The sequence below is a fragment of the Sphaeramia orbicularis genome, chromosome 9, assembly GCF_902148855.1.
Source record: "Sphaeramia orbicularis chromosome 9, fSphaOr1.1, whole genome shotgun sequence".
Classification (NCBI taxonomy): Eukaryota; Metazoa; Chordata; class Actinopteri; order Kurtiformes; family Apogonidae; genus Sphaeramia; species Sphaeramia orbicularis.
In genome coordinates, this window is record NC_043965.1 from 32,720,194 (window position 1) to 32,743,196 (window position 23,003).

The 23,003-nt window shown below is 40.9% G+C and overlaps 1 protein-coding gene across 4 annotated transcripts; it reads right to left on the reverse strand.

The window, feature by feature from the left end:
• Positions 1-258: 258 nt before the first annotated feature.
• Positions 259-22,919, reverse strand: LOC115425401 (rapamycin-insensitive companion of mTOR-like). Of its 4 annotated transcripts, none has more exons than XM_030142936.1 (38): positions 22,843-22,919; positions 22,670-22,717; positions 21,092-21,189; positions 19,112-19,176; positions 18,789-18,920; positions 18,554-18,617; positions 17,894-18,020; positions 15,882-16,051; positions 15,461-15,528; positions 14,984-15,051; positions 14,795-14,877; positions 13,731-13,818; positions 13,406-13,496; positions 13,248-13,314; positions 13,010-13,090; positions 12,754-12,854; positions 12,466-12,631; positions 12,178-12,279; positions 11,260-11,306; positions 11,041-11,176; positions 10,751-10,950; positions 10,508-10,634; positions 10,024-10,188; positions 9,610-9,686; positions 8,827-8,905; positions 8,623-8,732; positions 8,451-8,538; positions 8,221-8,313; positions 7,999-8,105; positions 6,851-7,080; positions 5,526-6,633; positions 4,997-5,077; positions 4,036-4,343; positions 3,348-3,554; positions 3,114-3,266; positions 2,323-2,446; positions 2,081-2,219; positions 259-1,989 (listed from the first exon to the last, which is right to left on the reverse strand). In XM_030142936.1, exons 1-38 carry the CDS (start codon positions 22,889-22,891, stop codon positions 1,909-1,911), a joined length of 5,328 nt encoding a protein of 1,775 aa, XP_029998796.1. In that variant the 5' UTR covers positions 22,892-22,919; the 3' UTR covers positions 259-1,908. The 4 variants fall into 4 exon arrangements, with proteins under 4 accessions (XP_029998796.1, XP_029998797.1, XP_029998799.1 ...); XM_030142937.1 differs by having other exon boundaries at positions 4,036-4,295; positions 22,843-22,891; XM_030142939.1 differs by lacking the exon at positions 4,997-5,077 and having other exon boundaries at positions 4,036-4,295; positions 22,843-22,891.
• Between the last annotated feature and the right edge of the window lie 84 nt (positions 22,920-23,003).

The following is a 23,003-nucleotide window of genomic DNA, read 5'->3' on the forward strand; positions in this document are numbered from 1 at the left end:
ATTTTTCCAACAGGTGAGGGCAAGTATAGAGTAAAAAGGCATTGAAGTTTAAAAGTTATGGGAACTTTTTGTGCAGAACTCACTTTGAGATAAAAAGAAATGAAAAGATGGATGGTAAAAGAAATTAGATAAAATATTGCAGCAGATTCAACATCTAAAATAAAACTGAATTCGGACAAGACTTTTCAACGCTCAGATTATTATAAAGGTAAAAATTCTAAAATACAGAGTAAACAATTACAATACAGGCACATTATGTTGGGTATTTCAATTTTTGTTTTTATTAACAATGCATCCCTTTAGGATTGTATGTTTCTTTAGGTCATCAATGCCCCCAAAACATACTGTACACATTATACAAGGGAAACCACGATTCAGGCAAAAAACAAAAAAAAAAAAAACAAAAAAAAAAAAAAGTTTTTTAAATTATAATACAGTCTTGAGGAAAAAATATAAATAACTTTTTTCTTCTCTGGTTGAGCTCACTCTATGGTACAGACATATAATAAATAGATCGGATCTGACATCACTCAGCTGATCTATGAATCATCTCTCTACGAGTCCGTTTTTTTTGTAGCAGCATTATAGCAAAAAAACAAGCCAATGGAAACAGCGATCCCCGTTTCCCTGGAAACCTTTTACAAACCCCTTTAGTCATTTCATCCCCCGTCTCAGCCAAAGACAGACAGTGATATTGCATCGTGAAAACAGATTCAGGGGCGACTATATTCCTATGGTGTGATGGCAGCGTGTAATGGCAACCTATTTTTAAAAAGTTTTACAAGCAGGAAACACGTTAAGGTGGCGTTAAAGGTTGGCCATGCTTGTTGCACATGCAGTGGGAGTGAAGCGTGGAGGTAAGAAGGCATAGTCGGGTAGCTGCTGGGCTTAATGTAGGCTGTGGAAATGTTTATGAGCAGAGTTTAACCCTGTAATGAGTTGCACAACAGAATGGAGATCACACCTCCTGAGATTTCCTTAAACAAGAAGCTTACTAATAATAATGCAATGGCTGAAGAAAAACATTAAAGGTCCTAAGCAAGGAAAGGATGGCAAAAACTAGCATTAGATTACATGCTATTCTCCTCATGTACTGAGTAAGGGTGGCATATTTAAACACTTACGAAAATATAAGACTAATGATGCTTGATTGTCTGAAGATACAAGAAATAGAAAAGTAATTGGCTGTCTGTGTTGACAAGAGGCTACAGGTTGTAGGAAGTGGCGAGGCAAGAGAAGCAAAGCACATATCTGGCTAGAACAGATCACAGGTTGGGGTGGGATTTGGACCAGAAAGGCTCCAGATAAGTTTAAAAACAGCACGACCCTCTGTAGTGTTTAGTGTCATTAGGATAAGAGGACGCAGGGTCCGAGGAATCACTGGGTAGACACAACAACATGCCTTAATCATTTCATTACAGAAAACACCACCTCTGGAAAGAGATAAAATGTTGCTAGTTTTTCATCATTTTTTTTTCTAAAACAGCGTGAGTCTTTGTCTTAATGATCCAGCTTGTTTGTCCTTAAACATATGTTGATGTATTATTGAGTGTTTGCTCAAGATTGCCAACCCATTCTAAAAACAGTATTTGGTTAAACTGCTCACCCTTTTTCCTGTAAAAAAAAAAACAAAAACAAAAAAGAAGTCTGACACAGCATTAGGCGTGTTGGGTTAAATTTTGTTTACAGATACTGACGTTCTTTGTCTCCAGCTTTAGTTTGCTAGAAGAAAGGCGAGTGATGACCACCTCCTCCTTTTTCTTGGCGGCGGTAACCTGTTAAGAGCGACAGAAACATGCCAAACACCTCCGAATCCTTTCTCTCTCATGCTCCATCAGTTTTGAGTTTATTCCATGTTCGTTGGGTGGCAAGACTGGGGTTGTGCAGCGAACACAAAGGGGAGGATGATCAGGATTCTGCAGGTGGGTCCACATCCTCTTCGACAGGTTTTGGTTGCTTTGTCAGGATTGCCTCTGCTTCCTCATACATCTGGAATAAAAGAGAGAAGGACAAGATTAATACATGTGAGAGTGAAATTAAAGGATGCAAATGATTTGATAAAAGGTAGAGAATCTCTTACTGGCATGAATTGCACATCCTGGAAGAGTTCTTGTATGAAACGTCTTGAGGTCAGGCGAAACATACAGTGGGATAAGAGGTGAGAAACCTCAGAGTACAGGCAGATGTCATCGAATGCATAGGGAAACTTCTCCTTTATCCTGAAGACAGAAGGAAAAAGTTAAAACCCCAGAGTTATACTTCTATAGTTGTATGTAGTGATTTCATTAATGGATGTTTTAGATAAAAGTGAAAGAGTTTTACGTCAGTAGTCCTGTTTCATGGCCTTTGGTTCCTACAGAGGAGCTGAGGTTGATGATGAGGCGAAGCACCTCCTTCCTCAGCAAAACTCTGGAGGCGGGGCCATCCTCTGATATTGTCTTGCCACCTGACAAAAAAAAAATAAATATAACACACACATAGATGAAACATTATTTAATACAAAATGGAACCATTAAGCAGTATTGTAGAAAGCATTCATAGCAAACACATCTGCAAAATAAAACTCATTATTATAAGCAGATGATTACAATAACTGAACATTTAATTTGTCATGTAGTGATAATAATAGGTCATCTGAACTACTGGTTGATCCATAGATGTTGCTGTAACTCAGACATGGTCTTGTACCTCCAATTCAGAATTCCAGATGAGATTTTTCTTCCTAATTCAGCTGCTCATAATCATAGTTCAGTTATAGCAGAACATGGCATTAGCCTTTTTGTTCTCTTACAACCTCTCTGTGCAGTTTCTTAAACACTTCTCTTTCTTTTTAACTCACCAAAATTAGCCTACGTTAACTTTAAGATTGTCCTTTCTTGGTCTTAGAGTCAACTTTTCTTCTTTTTCCTTCATCGACGGATTGCTCAAGAGGACATAATGAAACCACTTGATAAAGGAGAAAATAATACCATTGTGTATGCAGCAACAGCTCCAGTATAGCAGGACTTAGATTACTGTATCAATTTATTATAAACTGTTATATTATTATTACAAGTCATTTCCGCTGTACAGAAACTCAAATTGCTGCAGTTTGTGGTTGCTTTTGGACTCACCGATGACAATGTCACTGGGGGTGGGCGTACTACAGATTGAGCCTTGAGAAACAGCGGCATCACTGCAGCCCGACACTCCAGAGAACTTGGACTGAGGCATCACCTCCAGACGATGGCCAGTTTGACCACTCCATGATGGGAACTCAACGTAATCTGTAAAGAGTAAACACTGAAATTATAATCTGATCTGAGTTCAGAGCGTGTCCATATGAGTGCCTGAATACATGTGCTCACCTGTGCGAGGATGCGTGCTGTTGATCTGCGGCTGGGTCTGGTATCCGAGGACGATGGACCCCACGCAGTAGAGGCAGTTCTCTTCTGTGTGATCCTGCAGTCCTGTCTCCTCCGAACCCACCATGTGGTTCTGGCAATCACCTCGACTTGCAATAAGCTCAGAGATACTGAACTGTGTCTTCAGTATCGGGACAGCTGGGCGGTCACCTGAACAGGAAACAGATATGTGAGTGCAAAGTGCAACTTTTGTGTCCATTATACACAGTAACTTTGCTTCAAATAAAAGCAAAAAAGCTGGAATTGCTAAATATGATGGAAAAATTACAGGTCATTACAAACATTATTAGATTCACAGTAAAACACTGCTGTGTGTAGAAAATCTCAGGTCATTGTCAATGATACAGAATGCCCACTAATCCTGGATTTAAAATAATACTTTTAGGACAAAGACACAGAACACATCTGCCAAGCAAATATACACTGGATATGAGGGATCATTTGTGCCAAACACATTCAATGGACTGAACAAGCAGCTGTAAATATCCCCACAGTGCAGGGCTGAGGATTTTACTGTATGTGGGTGATTTAATTGTATTTTCTCTAATGAATGAAACCAACTGTTATGATTTTATTATAAGAATAAACAGTTGGCAAAACAAGTTTGTCGTCTTTTTTCAAATAATTTTACCATCTCCATCTCCAAACAGAAAGCGCTTCCTCTCCTCAGACGGCGGGCTGATCCTCTGCTGAAAGTAGGCTGTGTCTCTGATCTGGAACATGTCGTTGATATCCATGGGCAGTGCAAGGCCAATGTAATCATCGTTGCACCCAAAGGTGGCGCTAGACACCATAGAGCGCACTGAGGAGCAGCGATGCAGGGTGCTTTGGTTGATGGGACTGAGTAATTCCTCTTTATCAAGAGAGGCAAAGCTCAGAGCTTTCAGAAACCTAGGGAGGGCAAGAGGAGAGGTATGTGAGAGGATCCGGGGGGAGAGACTGGGGCAGAAGAGGACCATGGGAAGTGAGTGGGAAAAAAAAAAAAAAAAAAAAAAGTTGAATAAAAACAGACAGAGACCTTGTGAGTAGAGAAAGTGGGACTTGGGAACACATTGGTCTCTAAAGCTCTACTTCCAGTCAAAAGCAGCTAAAGGTCACAAACTTGCGCCAAGAATCACACACATCTTAGGTCCAATGACTTACCGCAATGCAAATTACCACAGCTTTACAATACACAGACAGAAAAACATTTTATCTTAAATGTTTCTATATTATAAACAACAGACTTGACAGAGAACGTGAAAGCAGATTTTAATGCAGTGTTTAAAAGTGAGTTACTCTGCAATTAAGAAGATTTAAATCCACTGTAATCCTGAACAATCAGTGCAGTAAAATCTACTTTGTGTTGTCTAATCTAGCTTTGCATGTTTTATACCTCTGGGGTCTGGCTCTAAGAGGAGGGAAAAACCAGCAGCTGACCAACCTAACGGACACACTAAGGAACTACAGGAGTCAAAGCAAATGCATCACCACCGGAAGCACAGAGCTGGAACTGCCACTGAACTAGAAGCATCGTGGACATATTTGTCTGGGGAACATCAGTGCTAAAAGCTACAGCTCTCTTAAAAAGGACACTGGGTAGGTCCACCCACCACGGAACCAAAGTTCTGGACAGTCTGCGGTATGGAGATAAAACGCTGGGTTCTGGACAGGTATCCCTCCTGTCTGATACCCTGGCAGCAGAATGTGCACAAAACATACAAGTTTCATTGCTGAGCTACAAAACAAATCCAAACCCTACGTCATCAGTATTATTTCATCACCAGACCAAGACCGATATGTATCTGTCTTTCATTGATGGTAACACAATTTCAGCCGACAAATGGTCAACCCAATAAATATTAGTTAATGGGAGTTGGACAAAACTAAATATTCGTAGTACATGTTAAATATTTTTTTAAACAGTGATTTCTGTCTTTTTAGTTTAATTTTCATCTTCTGGATCAGTCTATTTTCCAGATCTTTGGTGATATAAAAATAACTGCCTTACTCCTTTGTCCCTACAGAAGCAATGTGGCAGCTCTTGTAACGGTGGACATTTCGGTTTTACTTCAGCAGCTAAAGGCACAATCACATTTATAGCCGGTCTATGCTGTGTCACATACTGTCCTGATGACTTACCTGCGAGGTGTGAGTCTAGAGTCCAGGCTGCCGGTCTTCATGGTGATGGTGTCGGTGAACAACACATCTTTGGCAGGTGAAGCCAGAGCCTCACTGTGAGACAAAGAAGGGTGTATCCTTTGCTGCTGCAGCCTTTTCAGCGTAGCGTAACCAAGTGCATCTCGAGGGCTGGTGTACATAAAGCTACAGTCAGCCAGGCTCTTGATTGTGGTAACGGAAGGGGACTTGAGAGACTGAGCTCGGCGGGGGAGTGTGTGCGACGAGCCGGGCGGTACCAATGAGACAGTGGAGGACTTAGACGTGGACATGTGGTTGGTCTGAGCCTGGGGGGTGAGGGAGGAGAGTGTTTTGACAGTCTTGGCTGATACCACTGTGTTAAGGCTCACACAGTCAGAGGAGTCTGGTTCAGGCTCGGGGTGTTCGGGGTTTCCAACCGTCTCTCTGGAGGGGCTGGAGCTCATGGAGCTAATGCCGCTGGTTGTGGTGTCCGTGTTAAAGCTCTGACTGCGGCTTTTAAACTGAGTACCTCCACCACCTCCTCCGCCCCCTCCCACATTGCCTCCACTAGAGGAGGAGCCACCATCACCTCCTGCAAGGCGTTCTCGACTGGTCTGCTCCCTCTCCCGGACAGGTTGATCTGTAGCCCCATGCCCTCCGAGACCACTGAGTCCGAGGCCTGAACCTCCGCCCCTGGCCAGCCTGCCATCCACGAGCTGCTCCTCAGAGCCTCCTCTGGTCCCAACAAATGACGTCTCCAGGCTGACAGTGGGACTCCTGGGCATTCCTCTGCCATTAAAGATAGGGGTGAAGACATCCCCCTGGTTCGGGCTGTAGACAGAGGGCTCTGTCACTGTTCTGTTTCTCCTCATACTCCCCGTCTTGAGTTCCGTAGGGGTCCGGGACCCTGAGGGTGTCTTGGGATCACTGGTGGAGCGCAGCTTCTTGCTTGGGAGGGACAATGAGTTGAGGAATCGGGTGCGAACAAAGCGTGAGGAAGCCAGGATTGTGAAGGGGCTGCGGTCCTTCACTGGTTTGGAGTGTGAATAGAAAGAAGGCTCGTCTGTTTGGTCCAAAATGTCACACTTGTCATCGTCCAGGATGTACATGTCTGTGAAACAAGAAAGGAATCAATAGGACAAGAAAAATTTAGAGAATAAAACATATTTAACATATTAACATTTCATTACTTGAGTTTCTTTAAGTAATGAAATAGAGATGACTGGATTTTAGACTTTTAACCCTACTAAAATTAGATTCAAAAATCTAAACCAATAGTAACTTTTTCCAACTTTCAACAGACACAGGCAAAAAAAAGTGCTTCATACTTGGTTGAGACTCGCTCTCGCTGTTGTGGCGGGAGCTGGTGGATTCAGAGTTCAGACTGAGTGTGCTCGGTACTGAGGAAAGTTCAGAGGTCAGCTGTGTGTCAACCTCTTCTGGAGTGACAGGCCACAGCGTCCTGCGACTGTGTCTGACTGCATCCCAACCATACTGCTTCAGCACCTCACAGCCCTGCCTGGTCTTGGAGATGACACCCAGCACATATACACATGTCCTATGGACAAAAAAGGACAATAACATACAACTGTGTTAATAGTAGTAGTTTGTATTTGGTATGTTAAAATTCTCTCATGTTCTCTTTTTCAGAGAATAATTTCTGGGTCATTTTGGTGATGATCTATTGCTAAATGCAAACTTTAGGCTATAAACAAACTTCACCAGAGCTGTATGACTTCAACATCAACACAGCTAGGTTTCCAACTTGTAATTTGATTTCTTGCATTTCCCTCTTCTATAAAAAGATTTCCACTTAGTGTGACCTGATCTAGGTGGTGAAAAGAATAGTTTGCAAGTGTGCAGAAAAGTTTGTAAATATGACCTAGAGAGTAGGTCTCGTGACCAATATTTAATGTCTCAGACCACCACTGTAGCCTTGTTTATCCATGTGTTAGCAACAACATTTTTTTATGAAACATACATGCATCAACAAACAGAAGTAGGGTATTTACTTGGCTTTTTATGCACTAGAATAAAACACAAACATCTCTTGTCTTGCTTGTATTAATCCCACACCATTGAGAGACTAACTTTAAGACAAGAACACCAGGAAGTTCAAAACACTCACTCACTTCCATGTTCAGTGCTATTTCCTGCAGCATTTCATGAGCTACCACTGGAAAGTTAATGACACTCAACACAACATAGCCCTTTCAAATGACAACATTCATTCATGGCTGAAAGAAAATAGGTGGTCAGCTATTTGACAGTTTTCCTGGGATGCATGAGGTTTTTAATCACTTTAAGTACAAGTTCATGAGTGACACCATATACAAAAACGAGTCGTTTTTCTATTACTTTTAGATAATGTATGGGAGCATCTTCAGTAACATGAGCCATTTAAAATTAAAAATCTGAATATAACTTAGTTTTAAAAAATTATCACATGTGCACATTTGTTGATAAAAGAACATACCCTCGTACTGACAACACCTCACAGTGCTGAGCCAGTGTGAGGATGTCAGGAATGACATTCTCCTCCTGCAGGAGATTCAGACCCCAGTTTGAAGAACCGATGTTGCCCTGCATGCAAAAAACAATAAATACCATCTCAGTCACCTCTTTATAATTGTTAACATTTTAGGGACTGCGTTAAATAAGGTGATACAGATGTAGACTGATGGCAACTGCTACTGACCAGAGCCCAAAGAGCAGCCTTCAGCTGTTTAATGCCCTCCCAGGTGTCCAGCATCGGGGAGCGAACCACATAGCTGAGGTCAGGAACCACACTCTGGAGACATCCAGAAAAAGACGAGGTTTAAAGAAGAGCTGCTTACTCTGCACTATCTCTCTATGCCGTAAAACAGTGGATATAGAATTTCAACAAAACAGAGAGGGTTGTAACTTAGACTAAACTTCATTGCTTACCTGAGCCTCTAATAGATGGCAGCCTGTCTTATCGTGAACTAGCTGACCGTACAAGTGCACAGGGAGATATACATTTGGTCTTTGTAACCTACAGACACAACCAGAAATATTAGAAACACATTTGATATAGCACATCCTGTGACTCATCATGTTTTTCAGCTCAAGTTCTCACCTTTGGTTGCTGCGCCTGACATAGTTGTCTCCATCAACAGGTTTGCGGTAGGTTGTTAGAGCTTCGTTGAGCTGCTCCTCTATCAGGTCCACATACTTAAGGTTGTATTCCTGCAATACAGAAAAGGCAAGTTATGTTACAAACACCTTGGTAAGAACATAGCCTTTCCAGAAACTAGTCAATAATACATTCATTTAACAGTACCTTCTGCCATTTTTCCAGCTGTTTGCTGACATAGCCCCTCTCATTGAGGTAGGAGAAGCCTTTAGGAATGGACAGGAACCTGAACAATAAAAATGAGATGGACAGGCTTAAGACAGAGTGTCAAGTGTTCAACATTTTGAGATTAACTACAGACTTAACATATAATAAACAGGATGTCTAAGAAGAGTTTTTCATTTTCATTTTAGAAGTTCTGAATTAGTTCTGGGTGTTAATGATCAAAAGACTAAATAATATTTTATGTCCCACATTCATTCATACCATAATTTCCAATTTCTATAAAACAAGACTTTAATCATAAATAATACCTGAGGTCACTACCAAAAAACTAAATTATAACTCAACTACAACTAGTCAATTCATCAAAATAAAAGTCCTATTACTGCATTCTAAAACTACTCAAACTTAACAACAATTAAAAACACAACTGAACTAGAAGCACTCGGAGAGTGCAGACCTCCACCAAGGCTGATCAGTGGGCCCCCCCGTGGGCCCCCCCACCCCCGATCACCACCAAAATTTAATCATTTCTTCCTTATCCCATTTCCAACAAACCATGAAAATTTCATCCAAATCTGTCCATAACTTTTTGAGTTATGTTGCACACTAACGGACAGACAAACAAACAAACAAACAGACAAACAAACAAACAAACCCTGGCAAAAACATAACCTCCTTGGCGGAGGTAAATATATTAAATACAAAATACAACAATGAAAAACTAATAACCCTGCCAGCAAAGTGTGCTGATGTTGTAAAACTCACCTGAGGAGCAGCAAGAGACCTTTGTCTCCCAGATGGGACAGAGCTGGTTTCAGCTGAATTAGAGCATGAAGATTAGCCTGAGAAACAAGCAAACATACAAAGTTAGAAACAGTCAACAGATGAAAAAAAAAAACCTGCCATAATCACACTGTTAAGATAAATCCAGCAAAATTGTTTGTTTGCCCATTATGTTATCTTTGTCTCTTAATAGACATTAATTACTTCAATATAAAATGTGTTTTTTCAGTGAAGTTAAGACACAAGTTAAACTGACTGTTATAGGCATATCTCAGTGTACATCCACAACATTCACTCTGCTTGACACACACAGGTAATGACGCAGTTATGCGTTATCAGCCACCAAAGTTCCCCAGATATGTTCTTTTTTTTTTTTTTTTTTTCCATATCTGTCACCTTGTCCTCGCAGGCCTCATCCAGTATGTCCAGGGCCTCCATGGAAACAGCCTTGTTGTGGTCATGCAGCTGTGTGACCAGCAGCTCCATGCCCCAGCTACTGAAGAACTCCACACCAGCACGTAGCAGCACACGGAGATGCTTGGTGGCAAACAGCCTGCATGTCTGCTCAAGAAATACAAGGAGGAGAGAAGCAGTACGAGGTTATTACAGCAGACATTGGGGTCACAGGAACAATTCAGCGGGTGACGATGTGTGTTTTCTCAAAGGTGTAAGTGTAGCTATGTCAAGTGGTGGCAAGTATTTCCATCACATTTGCTCATTTGTATGGGCTGTTCTACACACTGAAAAACAAAGTGGCACATTTCACCTGGTATTAGTGAAAATAGTTAGCGTGATTCATGCTCACACCTCAGTTATTACATCAACCATCCAAGGAGAAAGACAACTCTTGATGCTGATATGAGTATGTGACTGTTCTTACATCAGTAGCAGCAGTGAGGATCTTAGAGAGGATCACTCTGGCCAGACCATCTCTGCTGTAGTCCAGTGTGGATACAGCAAGTTTCAGCACAGCATCCTGGTTCTTCACAGAGCACAGATTCAGCAGGCTGCAAGAAACGAAACAGCACATACATAGTTAGTGACTTCTTGACAAAATGCATCAAAGATTAAGTTTTCCGCATGGGAAAGCTAAAAACTCTGAGATATACTGCTGCACACTGACCACTGAAACAGGCCACATTTCTCCAGCAGTTTGACTCCCTGCGGATGTGCAGAGAGAGTGCCGAGGAAGAGGAAGTAGTGTTGGCTGAGAGTGGTTAGCAGACCGTTACTCTGCAGAGAGCGCTCAGGCTTCAGCCCAGACGAAGAGGAGAGCCATGAAACCATGTCCCTCACCAGCTCCTCCAGATACCCCTGGCCGTCCTGGTCACAGTGGGAGGAGTGGACAGAGAGATGAGCGGACAAGTAGGTAAGGAGAAAAAAAAATGTAAAAGATGTGGGAATGGGTCCAACCTCATCTGAGTCCATGAGGAACTCGACGAACTGACAGCCAACCACAGTGAGTTGTCTGGCTTTTACGTGGTCCAGTGCCAGCCCTGCATACAACTTACTGCTGGGTTTATAGAAATACAGCAGCCTCCGCACAAACCTGGACCATGACAGAGAGATGATGTCAGAGTACTGCACACTATTTGAACTGCCTTGATTTAATGTGTTTTCAAGGGCTCTTACTTGTGCATTTGTTCATCTTTGTTGTTCCTGAGGTTTACATGTGGCCACTGTTAGAAAAGCACAGTTTAAACATTAATAAAAAATAAAAATAAAAAAATCACAACCACAATAGCACAATAATATTCCAGTAAATGCAAAAGTCTTTGACGGATGCCGATATGTTACTTTCTGTTTCTTTGTTTTGTGTTTTATTGTTATATAACACCTCCTCCCTTAACAAATAAATCCTCATTACATAAAGTCCTCTGACACTGCATCACATTATCTTTGAATGAACACATTCAAACATAAAAACTCTTGAAAAACTTTAGTATGACATGGCCTCTGTTGCTGCCTTCGGTACAAAATACATATTTTATGTTGACATTGGCTAATAGTGACGTCTGGCCAATATATTGCGCATCCACACGACAAATATGGCATTTATGTCAAATTTAGTCTTTTGATTGGACCATGAACGGTGCATTTTATAGCAAAGAAATGGCAGATACACTTAAATCAGGAGCATTTGTAGGACATATAGTTTGTGACACATGATCATTGTGCACAAATCAAACACATGGCTAAAAAGAAACCTATATTTTTGGTCAGAAGGTAATCGCACCAACTTTTTAAACATGATGAAAAATCTGAATAACAGGTTTTTTGGTATCACAAATACTGCAACATCTTCCAGTGAAACAAGAAGGTATGTTTACACATTTCAAAGTAATAAATGATATGTTTGAGCATCAGAATATGCACAACTGTATCTAAACAGAAATATGACATTCATTCATTGCCCATGCAAACAGTTTCATTTTCTAAATATGGACAAAAATTGGATAATTGTACGTACTTGAATACTTGTACTGAATACATCATTATGAACATACTCAATGACACATCTGTATTTGATATGGAGGAGATCAGTCTGACCTTGAGAATGGTGGCGATGAGCAACCAGTTCCATTCCAGGTTTTGCTTGTGGTTGAGTATGTGACTGTCTCTCAGGTTCATCATAAGTGCTTCTTCTGTGTCCTAAACATACAAGCGCAGAAAATATTAATTTTACATGATAAAAAAACCCCAAGAATACACACATTACCTGATTTTCAAGTATGTTTGGAACTGCTGTATACTAACGTTAAACATATATATGATGTGAAGGTTGTTTTAGTAAGCTATCACCAGTTTTAAAAGATTAGAAGAGTACATTTGTGTTACCTTGATGACATAGATGTCTCTGTGTGCACGAGAGTGTGACTCTCTGCGGTTATGTGAAGAAACAGACTTGCGGATGATGTGGTCCAGGTAAAGACTGTGCGGCTTCAAACCCCTCTTCTTCTTCTCATGGAAACGTTTCAGATTATTGACAGCAGCACTTGCCCGCCTGGAACATATGCAAAAATACAGAATATAGTAGACTATGGTATAGTAGTATACAGAATATATACTGACAATATAAACGTCTGGAAGCAATTTGTGACGAGGAGTGTATTGACAAGTACTCACAGTCGTTTTTCCTGGGGGATGTCAAAGGAGGCTGCCATGTTGATGAGGGTAGGAAGGCAGTGCAGGTGGTGACTGTGAGAATGAGGAAGGATGGTGTTTGCCTAAACAACAGAGATAGGTGGAGGAAAGAGCAAAGATGCATTTAAATCAGATAAAAATAGCTTTGTAAAACACACAGCTAAGCTCCAACAACAAATATTAAGTCAAGAGCATTGATTTCCCATTTTCAGCGATAATCCCTCCATTTTTATATTACCATGTGTAGAAGTTCTCCCAAAAGGATGGTAGCTCTGACAGCAAGTTGATCATCACTGCTGGTCACGACTTCAACGAGCCCCTTTTTTTCAACAAAAGAAGAAAGAAACAAGAGAGGGATGTGATTTAATGACAATGTTCAAAACAGCTCTCAGGTTTTACATCCGAAGATACACAAAAAAGTCTACACTGGCTGAAAAATGCTTGATGTAAATATACATGAATGTCATTCAGCATACCTCTAACAGCCCATTAGTGATGAACGCCGACAGAACAAAGGCCAGATAGTTGTCCATTAGATCTGGCCTGATAAACCAAACAGAGAAACACTGTAATTCCTGTTTGTTTAGCTAAAGGTCGCCGTATATAATTCTGAAAGCATCATATTATTCCTCACCTAGAACGGGCCCGATGGGGTAGGATGACTTTGGCCTCAGCAGCAACAAACCCATCAGACAGCCTCCATGTGTCCTGGAACCGGGCGGGGTCTGAAGCAAACCAGATCAGGGGCAATTATTTCATCATATGTATAAAATACACAACAGAAGGATTTTAATCTAAAACTCTTATGTTTTTGTAAAAATCATGGTCAGGCAAGTCGGAAAGGCCAAGGAATATACTTATCATGTCACTCATTTGTTGGGCATAAGGAGATGCTTATAAAAACAACCCACGCCTCTTAGTAGAAAAACAAAGGAAGGGAGAAAAAATGTTTTACTTACCAACACTTAGAAGACCTTCCATAAAGTCTTGTGTTACAATGGGCACAGGGAGCCTGAATATCTCATATAACACCTCCAACAAGCCTTTCTGCAGGGGGAAATTACAGGCAAGTATTACAGTGCGCTCCTAATGTTACTGCAGTGTAACACAATAAATGTTTCACTACAAAATCACAGGAAACAACAGCAACCATAACTGCAGGGTCTCCCGCTTTCATTTATGCCATGACTGAAGTATATTACTAGGTAAAGTACAAATAATCTGGCTCACAGGATGTACTCTGAATGAGGGTGACTATTTCAGTTACTCAGTGGCAGGACTGACATTCTTATTCCTTCCTTGTCTGTGTGATAATGTTTTGTTACTGCTACATGAAAAAAACATCAACATCCAGACTGAAAATGCTAAGATTTGACAATGACGTCATACCTTTTTATGCAGTCTTTTCTTTTATAGGGATTTAGTACTTTTAATACCAAAACAACTTCTCTCCAGATACTATTTTGCAAAGGTACAGTCACTGTGTCTTATGCCCAATGTGGCCCAAGACCAGTGTGATCCATTTAAAGAACCAACCAAACCACACAGACTGCATTTACTCCTGCTCTTGAATGATAATGGAGTCTGCCAAACTAATGTCTAGTGGTAAGAAAGTGTGGAAATTGGTCAGGCTGCAAGATCAGTATACAAGCCTCAAAATGCCAGTAGCCTTGTCAGCATATGTGGAAAAACCTGTGGTCTTTCATAGTTTAGGTTCACTGTTCTGACAACTTATCCTGGGAAACTAGTCAACCTTCCCTTATGGAACTGAATGGACTGACATTAAGTCAAACCTTAATGAGCCTGGCTAATTTGGTAAACAGGCTTTATGGAACAGGCCACTCGACTCACTGTATGCTGCTGCAGCTAACAGTAAAATACACTCTGGTGGGAGAATCTACATTTGCACTGATCTACAGCCAACCGATCCGTCAGGGTTCTTACACATTACTTTTAATGCTTCTCAGGTGTAAATTCATTAGGTTATGTTCATCATTTTGTATGTAGTCATCTTAATACTCACCCTAACTTCCATATTTGGTATGCAAAGTAAGCCAATTAAAGATTGGATTCCAGAATTTCCTGCCTTGCATAGGTTGATAATCCCTGAGTAAAAAAAGACACAATGGAAGAAATTTAAGTAATGAAACACATGGAAGAAACCGGTGTATTATTCACATAATAACTACACTTGTAACATGTGAGCTCTTACCAGACCAAGAGCGAAAGGCAGCCACTATCGCCATTCTACTTGACAAAAAGCGTGACTCTCGGTCTTCCCTGTGATGATGAAAACACACAAGCATGTTAAGGACAGAACACCGTGTCCCTCTCACTCAAGATAATGATGATCTAATGAAAAGTCTTTTCATAAATAATCAAACACCATAATGAAAAACAAAGAGCAAAAAAGAAAAGAAGTAAATGAGAATCAATAAAAGGTCTTTTAGATAAAAGTAGTGAATAATGTGACTTAGGCTTCACATCCTCAGGCCGGTCACGATGAAGTCAAACAGCCCTGATACCAAGGCTCATGTCACAAAAACAATATACAAACCCTCAACTTTCTCAATGCATGATGTTACCAATATAGGAGCGAACAAAACAGCAAACAGAGGGAAATGTCAGAACACTATCTTTTTGTTTCTGTTGTAACAGCAACACTCCAAACTCACACATACACACTTACTTGAGTTGCCCTTCAGCCGTGTCTGCAGTATGGCGGTAGTGGAAGTCAGTGAAAGGTGCGAGGATTTGCTGGAGGAAAAGAACACAGAACAATGTGAAGAAGGGCAAAATACAAGATAAAATGAATGCCATCCTAAAAACCTTAAGGACTTTTCATTAGTTCTTGAAATTTATGTGGATTTTCAGGAGCATACAATAACAACACTTGTTTCACAGATCTCGTATGATATCGTTGTAGCTATTATGCCTGTGGTTATGAGGTGCTTGTCTTTCTACAGACAATGAGGCTTTAGAGAATGTTGTAACTGATTACTGTGAGCTCCATGGGACAGAAACAGGTAACCTATGGCTGCTAATCCTTTCACAAACGGAAAGACTCCCTGCACCCTGCCCAATTATTAACAAAAGCTGCTTCTGCGTACCTCCAGCTCGACGTCAACACGCACGTACTGGCGGGTATGTGGGTGATTAAGGAGATGGAGAATGGTGGTGATCAGAGCTTCATTGATGCGACTCAGTTGACAGTCGATCACACTCTTAAGGATAGTGCTGAGGCCTCCCCGTCTGGCCACCACCTCTGGATTTTTCAGGGCTACAGAGGAAGTACAGCAACAGTCAAGACAGGCTTTCAACACACATTAATACTGTGGATATACAAGGGTTTTATAAAGTGAATGATGCTACTAAGAAAAACTGCACACGTGGTCTCTGTAGATTCAGCTGATGAAGGGCAGTATGACCTACAATTTACATAACAGTATATGCTTTTCTCAAAATTGCAATATCAATACTTCTCAAGAGTTAAAGCACAGATACAGCTTCTGGACAGAAGCTATGAGGGCACTCTTAAGTGTGTTACTACAACATATTTCACACAGTATATAATAATTTGAGAGAATTTATTGTGCAAAATTGCAATAATGAAAAACATTACAAAACTTTTTCTCAATCAAGTTTAAGTTGACAGAAAAGGCAACACTTGCTGTCAAGACTTTTTTATGCCATGTGGGTAGTAAATGTTGTGTTATAAAGTTAGAAGTACAGGGGTTGGACAAAATAATGGAAACACCTTCACCTCAAGATGATAATGCCCCAATCCATACAGCTAGAATTGTTAAAGAATGGCATGAGGAACATTTTAATGAAGTTGAGCATCTCGTATGGCCGGCACAGTCCCCAGACCTCAACATTACTGAGCATTTATGGTCAGTTTTAGAGATTCAAGTAAGACGTCGATTTCCACCGCCATCGTCTCTAAAAGAGTTGGAGGGTATTCTAACTGAAGAATGGCTTAAAATTCCTTTGAAAACAATTCACAAGTTGTATGAATCAATACCTCGGAGAATTGAGGCTGTAACTGCTGCAAAAGGCGGACCTACACCATATTAAATTATATTTTGTTGATTTTTTAAGGTGTTTCCATTATTTTGTCCAACCCCTGTATTTGTAAGAGCAGTATGCAGAGCTGACAGGGATCCCCTACCTATACGGTCTGCACAGCATTACATAATACTTCTAGCACCAAACAATATTTAATTTGTTGCCCATAGAAGCATAGCAGCAAATTCAGTACAGGACATAAAAACTGGTATACTAGGTGAACAATTATACCACCCAGAAATAGCTGGATCATACTAATGTCTCCACTAGAGCCCGACCGATAAATCTGCCGGGTGATTAATCGGGCTGATTATAGTGCATCACCGATTAATCAACATCGGCCAATATGTAGCCTATTTATTAACTTTTTTGCTGCGTGGAGATTCTGTCGCTAGCTGCTCCTGTGTGTGTGTGTGTGTGTGTGTGTGCTGCCCAGAGAGTCAGAGGAACATTAAAGTGTGCCAGTTTCACTTTCACTTCTGCTCGGACAATGACGCTATCACCCCCACACACAATCACATCATCACAGAGCTACATCCCCTGCATGCGCACTCTGACAAGGATGGACCACAAATCCCCCCCCCGGGTATTAATAGTGTAGGGGAGACCGGGGACAGTTGTAACACTTGCAATTGGTCCAATCAGGAACAACTTAGTCCTTAGTCCACACTGGAAGTTGTAGTGCCATGAGGCAGACACATCAAAATTTGTGAGTGAAAACATAATTTTGTGGTAAGTAATATTTTTTGCTGTAATTATTTTTGTGATTGCATAGCTTGCATTTGAAAGTTGTGTAAATTATCTTTGTGAGATAAACAAAGATTTATGGAACTGTTAATCCATCTGTCCACAATTATCTAATATATGACTATTATATCCTGTGTACATCAATGTTCTTATTTCATATATCGGCCAATATATCGGTTATCAGCCAATTATGGCAGACACATTGGATATCACCTTTTTTTTAAGCCCCCAATATCGGTATCAGCATCAGCCCCAAAAATCACATATCGGTCGGGCTCTAGTCTCCACCTTAACCATCTGTACTCACCTAGCTCACAAACGATGGCGATAGCTGCACGAACCATGCGGTCTCGTTCCTGAAGTCCATCAGTTCCCACAGCAATTAAAGAGTTTGCAATAGAGGAGGGAAACAGCATAGCATTGACAGTGATGATCTACAGAGAGAGGGAGGAGAATAAACATGAGTCATCAAACAAGTCTAGACAGAATGATAAAGTGAATATTAGAAATGCAAAGAAATGGTTACAGCTGAGTTAAACCCATCAGAACGTACAATAGAAGGGGTGATAACAAAACTGTATTTTTATGATAACGGGTCAGCCTATATGAAAGGAACCCAAGGGTTGTATTACTGCGGGCATGCCCAATAATCCTTTGCTGAAACCAGAGCCTGGCTCAATGTGTGTGTGCATGTTTTTGTGAGTGTGTGTGAGCTTGTATGTGCAAGTGTGAAGCGGGTTTACAGTAAACTACAGAAACAGCTATAAATATCCTCGCCTGCAGACTTGCGCACACACTGACACTGCTGCTAACCCAATGACCTTTCTGTTGACACTATGCAGGCACAAGGGTCAGCAATGAGGCCAGAGAATGGGCAAATTCCTCTGGTGACGGGACAGTGACTTTGGAGACATCAATAAGAAGAGGAGCAGCTGGGGAGGTATACATGTATTAATAAATAACTTACCTTTCGTACTAGTCTTAGAGCCTGAGTCCTCTCTCCCTCATTGCTCTGCTGGATGTCAATGCATCTAAATCAACACACAGGCATAATTAGTCATGTCTTTTTCATGTGTTCTGTAGCCAGAAGAATAGATACAGTTGACTTAAGTATAACATAAAAAAGGGATATAAAAACGGAAAAATTCTGAGCAAAAGGGAGAATGTGTTGAAGAAAATTCTCTGTAATGAACTATTCTCACCTGGCTATTAAATAGTCAACCTGTAGTCTGAGGACCTTCTGCAGAACGTTGGTGTCTCTAATGAGGTAGCGAAGGGCCCGCAACCCTGCAGCACGGACTTCCTTAGCCTCATTTAGTAAAGCTAGTCGCAGACTGGGGTAAAGAAAAAAATAATCACACACTCAGCATATATAAAATTTAGTAATACATTCTCACATACTTGTTAACAATTGTAATTTCCTGATATATTTATTTCTATTTCATGGCTCATAGTAGACAAGGAAAAAAATGTTATGTTGACAAAAAAGCATGTGGTGTACTATCAGCCCTTTCAGACCACTTACCAAATGATGATTTCTTCATATGTGAATCCAAAGTTTTCCTCACGGTGGCCTATGCTGCATAGCAGCTGTGAAAAGAAGCATGACAATGACATGGCTCTGATTATCACATTATTCTAGCAAAGGTTTCTTTTTTATCTTTTATCCAAAAAATGAACTTGTTGCATGAGAGTGGCAGGTATGATCCAAAGAAGTTCCTAACTATATCAACACTAACACACCTCACAACACTAACCGGCAGGCTTCTGCAGGAGTGCCTGTTGTAGTTTTCCACTTGTCTGTTAGATGCTGACTTGTTTAGAGTAGCTGAATTGTGAATGGATAATGTTATGCTTTCACTGGTGGTAGATGGAGGTTGTAATTATGAAAGTGTTGGGGCACACATTCACAGGTCGAGCAGTGGGTGTTGGCTCATGTCGCCTTCAACATTTGTTGGTTACAAGTGCTCACACTTGTATGAGTAGCCTATGTGGTGCAGATATGAATGTTGAGAGTGCTCAGAGAAAGTAAATAACTGTTTGTTAAACCTATCTATATATTCTTCTCCTTATCATAACAGTGTATGGCACTGTTTTCTACACCTGACATTAAGCAAGGCCCACATACTAAAGTCTACTTTTGGGCACACAAAAGTAGTTTGTTATAAAAAAAAAACAAAACAAAACAAAAACAAAACAATAGGAGCCACAGTCCACTGGAAGGGTTTACAACAACAATTTAAAATTTTGTCTGCCACAGTGGAACAGTAGTCTTTCCCATAGGCACATTAAAACACCCTGTGACTATCTGGTCAGTCCTATCATCACTAGCCCAAAACCACACATTCGGAGGGTACAGATACTGGATTAGACAAACTTGAACTTGAGTAACTCTTTCCTTAGAAGTGAAGGTAAATCTTCTTTTCCGCCCATCATAAACTACACAGTAGAATAACATGAAAGTAAGAACAGGGTGGAACGGATGAGCAAAGGCATGGTGAGTAGGGGGTTGTTTTGAACCAGCTGTGATGTCAGAGCCAAAGCAGGCAGGAGGAGGGGAGAGGAGATGGAGAGAGAGGGGCATGTGACACTCTCCGGGGGGATTAGGTCACCCTTACTGTCCTGGAACCCTTATAAGGAATCAGAGGAACGGTGCTCCAACAGACGTATACACACAGACATGCACTCATCACGGATATTACCCTCCTGGCAGTTGTAAACAAGACAGTCAAGTCTTAGGCCTACGGTACTGCTGCAGTGCTAGCTGCCTGACTGACTGCACAGCCCCCAGTAATCAGTAAAAATATGTCCAGTCAGATGTGGTTTGAGGCACCAGTTCATATTGACAGGAATCAGTGAATGGCTAGTCTTTTAAATAGCTTTGACAAATACCAGTGAGGCATGATGGTGGGCAGAAATAATGTCCTACAAAAGTTTTCTTCTTTGAATAGCCTTTCAGTTTTTCAGACTGTTTGGTTATTTCCTACAATCTATTAGTCTAATTAAGAATAAGAAGATTTAAGTACCTGGTAGTCGCACTGAAGACATCAGCTCCCTCTACCCATGATTTCTTATTTAAGTGATCACTTTTACACACACACAACAGAGTGTGTCTCAAGTTCAAAAGAACAATAATCAGACATTAGAAATCTCAGGTTTCAAAGTCAGAGAACTGCTCTTGATGCACATTAGGTCACAGTACTTTTTCCCCATCCCTGAAGCTCCTGTTACATTCACTGTCAGCATCACAATGACAGGCGCAGCTAGGCCTGCTGGTAGCAACACCCAAAAGGCGAGGATTGAGGAGAGGTCAGTGGAGACAACACAGAGGGGGAACACAGCCAGACAATCTTCATAGATATCTAAACAGTGAGTCAGTCTTCATGATCAACAGCTATAAGTGTGCTAACCAGTTTGTTTGAAAGATATAATTACCTCACGACTTACTATTTTCATTAAGCCATTGTGGATAACATCGATAATGATTCCAACTTGAAAGTACTACCTTTATGAAGTTGTTCAGGTGGCCCAGTTTTCGCATGTTACTGACTCCATGTGGTTTGGCCACATTTTGAATGATTTCCCGGAAGTTTTCTGATGGTTCTGCAGGACAAAAAAAAAGAGGAAATACAATGTAACTAAGACGAGCATTAAGCCATATTGCCACAATATTAGTCAATGAACCGTAATTGATATATTGCAGGAAGGAAGTTGGTTTAGCTAGTCAAACAAATATAGTGTGTACAGTCAAAACAAGGTCTGGACAGTAAAAGCAAGACCAGAACAGGGAAATGTTTTGTTTTCAGTTCCTATTGACTGTTATGTGTGTACTGTAATGCTACCTCCTTTTGACAAACGGCAAGCCATTAAGAAAAGAGTACTGACTTGGTGTCTTAGTATTCACAATAACAAAATACTCAGGTGAAATATACATGTCTATCTATTAATAGTCAAACATCAAGAGCCATATACGAAAGTATTTTCCTAACAAAACCTACTAGTGAAAATGAGCTGGACATAGTGTTAATTTACTGCAGCAAATGTTATGTGGATTATTAGGTAGAATGCGGAGATTAAAACTTAAAATATCTCTCATATGCAGTCACTTTCTTTGCAGACAAAAAACAACAACAACATGCAAGTGTATTAGTAACTATTATGAATATCAGAAAAAGTAACCTAACATGGATTAAGATGTTTTAGCATATTGAATGTGATACATGTATGCATATGCATGCTGTTAATTGGGATATATATGGAATCACTTCATTTCACTTGTGACTTCAAGCATTATTCTACCTAGAATGACCACTCTGTATCCCAAGTATGAGGTAGTGCAGATCTTACATGAGGCATATTTCTGGGATTTATGCTACACTGAGACGGTAAAGAAAGTATTAAAGTCGGTTCAGTTCAATTCAGCTCTTGCAAGTGTTTTGGTCAAAGGCTGGGCCAGCTGTCCTAGAGATGGTCTTTTAATACAGAATCATTAGTAAAACAGCTGAGAGATAAGGTGTCAACCATCTCGACTTCATGAAGGTAATATGAATCATGCGATAGTTAAAGGCCAATCAAATCGTGTCCAAAGACGAAGGTAAGGGTGCACCCATCCATGTAAACAAACTGAAATGCGGTGTATAGAGGAGTCAATCGAACCAGTCGGTGCTCTGAAGCAGTATCGTCTAATTGCTATACAACTAATGGTGTTGAAACGTTATTTCTCATACATTTAGCTATGACCAATGCATGACTCCAACCCTTATGGGTGGTTGACTGAATAACAGGCTATCCTGCCCACTCACCAATCAAAACAACAGCGTCGTCATGGCTGGTTAGCTGTGGCAGCTAGCTAACGCTAACTCAGCTAGTTAGTTAGCTCGCTACCGCCTGTTATTATGATATCGCTCCCAATGTTAGTACATGAATCAAAGAAGCAAAACTGGCAAAATGACAACAACAACGTCAGGACATGAGCACCGACTAAGGGGATCCCCAGTTAGCAGAAGCAGTATTTGCACAAATGCTCCTCATCCATGTTGAACAATAATCGCTTTCAGGGTGATGTGATGAAGCCTCTGCTTACCTCTGGTCAGATCCAGCGGTACGTTCTCTTCCCCGCTGTCATTCCGACCTGTCAAAAACACACACAACGAACCTTAAGAGAGAGCACGCTATGGCCATCAGGCGCCTGAAAAATTCTATATTAGCATTATCTCGCTCTTGGAGGTACCACTGAATCGAGTTTTTCATGCTTACCTCGCATCCGAAGACTCCGGATAGGACGGCCGCGGAAGCTGGCCGCCATGTTTCCAGGAACATACACAACACCGGAAACTTCGTGGCTTCTCGCGAGAAAACAGACAACGATGGTTTTCGCGACAAAGCTGCAGCAGACCTCCCACATACCACTCAGCATC

What these genes read in the sequence shown, in the direction of transcription:
- LOC115425401 (XM_030142936.1), bottom strand. Translation starts at nt 22,891, where the DNA reads ATGGCGGCCAGCTTCCGCGGCCGTCCTATCCGGAGTCTTCGGATGCGA. An exon ending in GGAAGGTCTTCTAAGTGTTG is followed by an intron (nt 13,497 to 13,730) that starts GTAAGTAAAACA and finishes GGTTTGCTTCAG; the next exon opens with ACCCCGCCCGGTTCCAGGAC. An exon ending in GCCATCTATTAGAGGCTCAG is followed by an intron (nt 8,314 to 8,450) that starts GTAAGCAATGAA and finishes GGATGTCTCCAG; the next exon opens with AGTGTGGTTCCTGACCTCAG.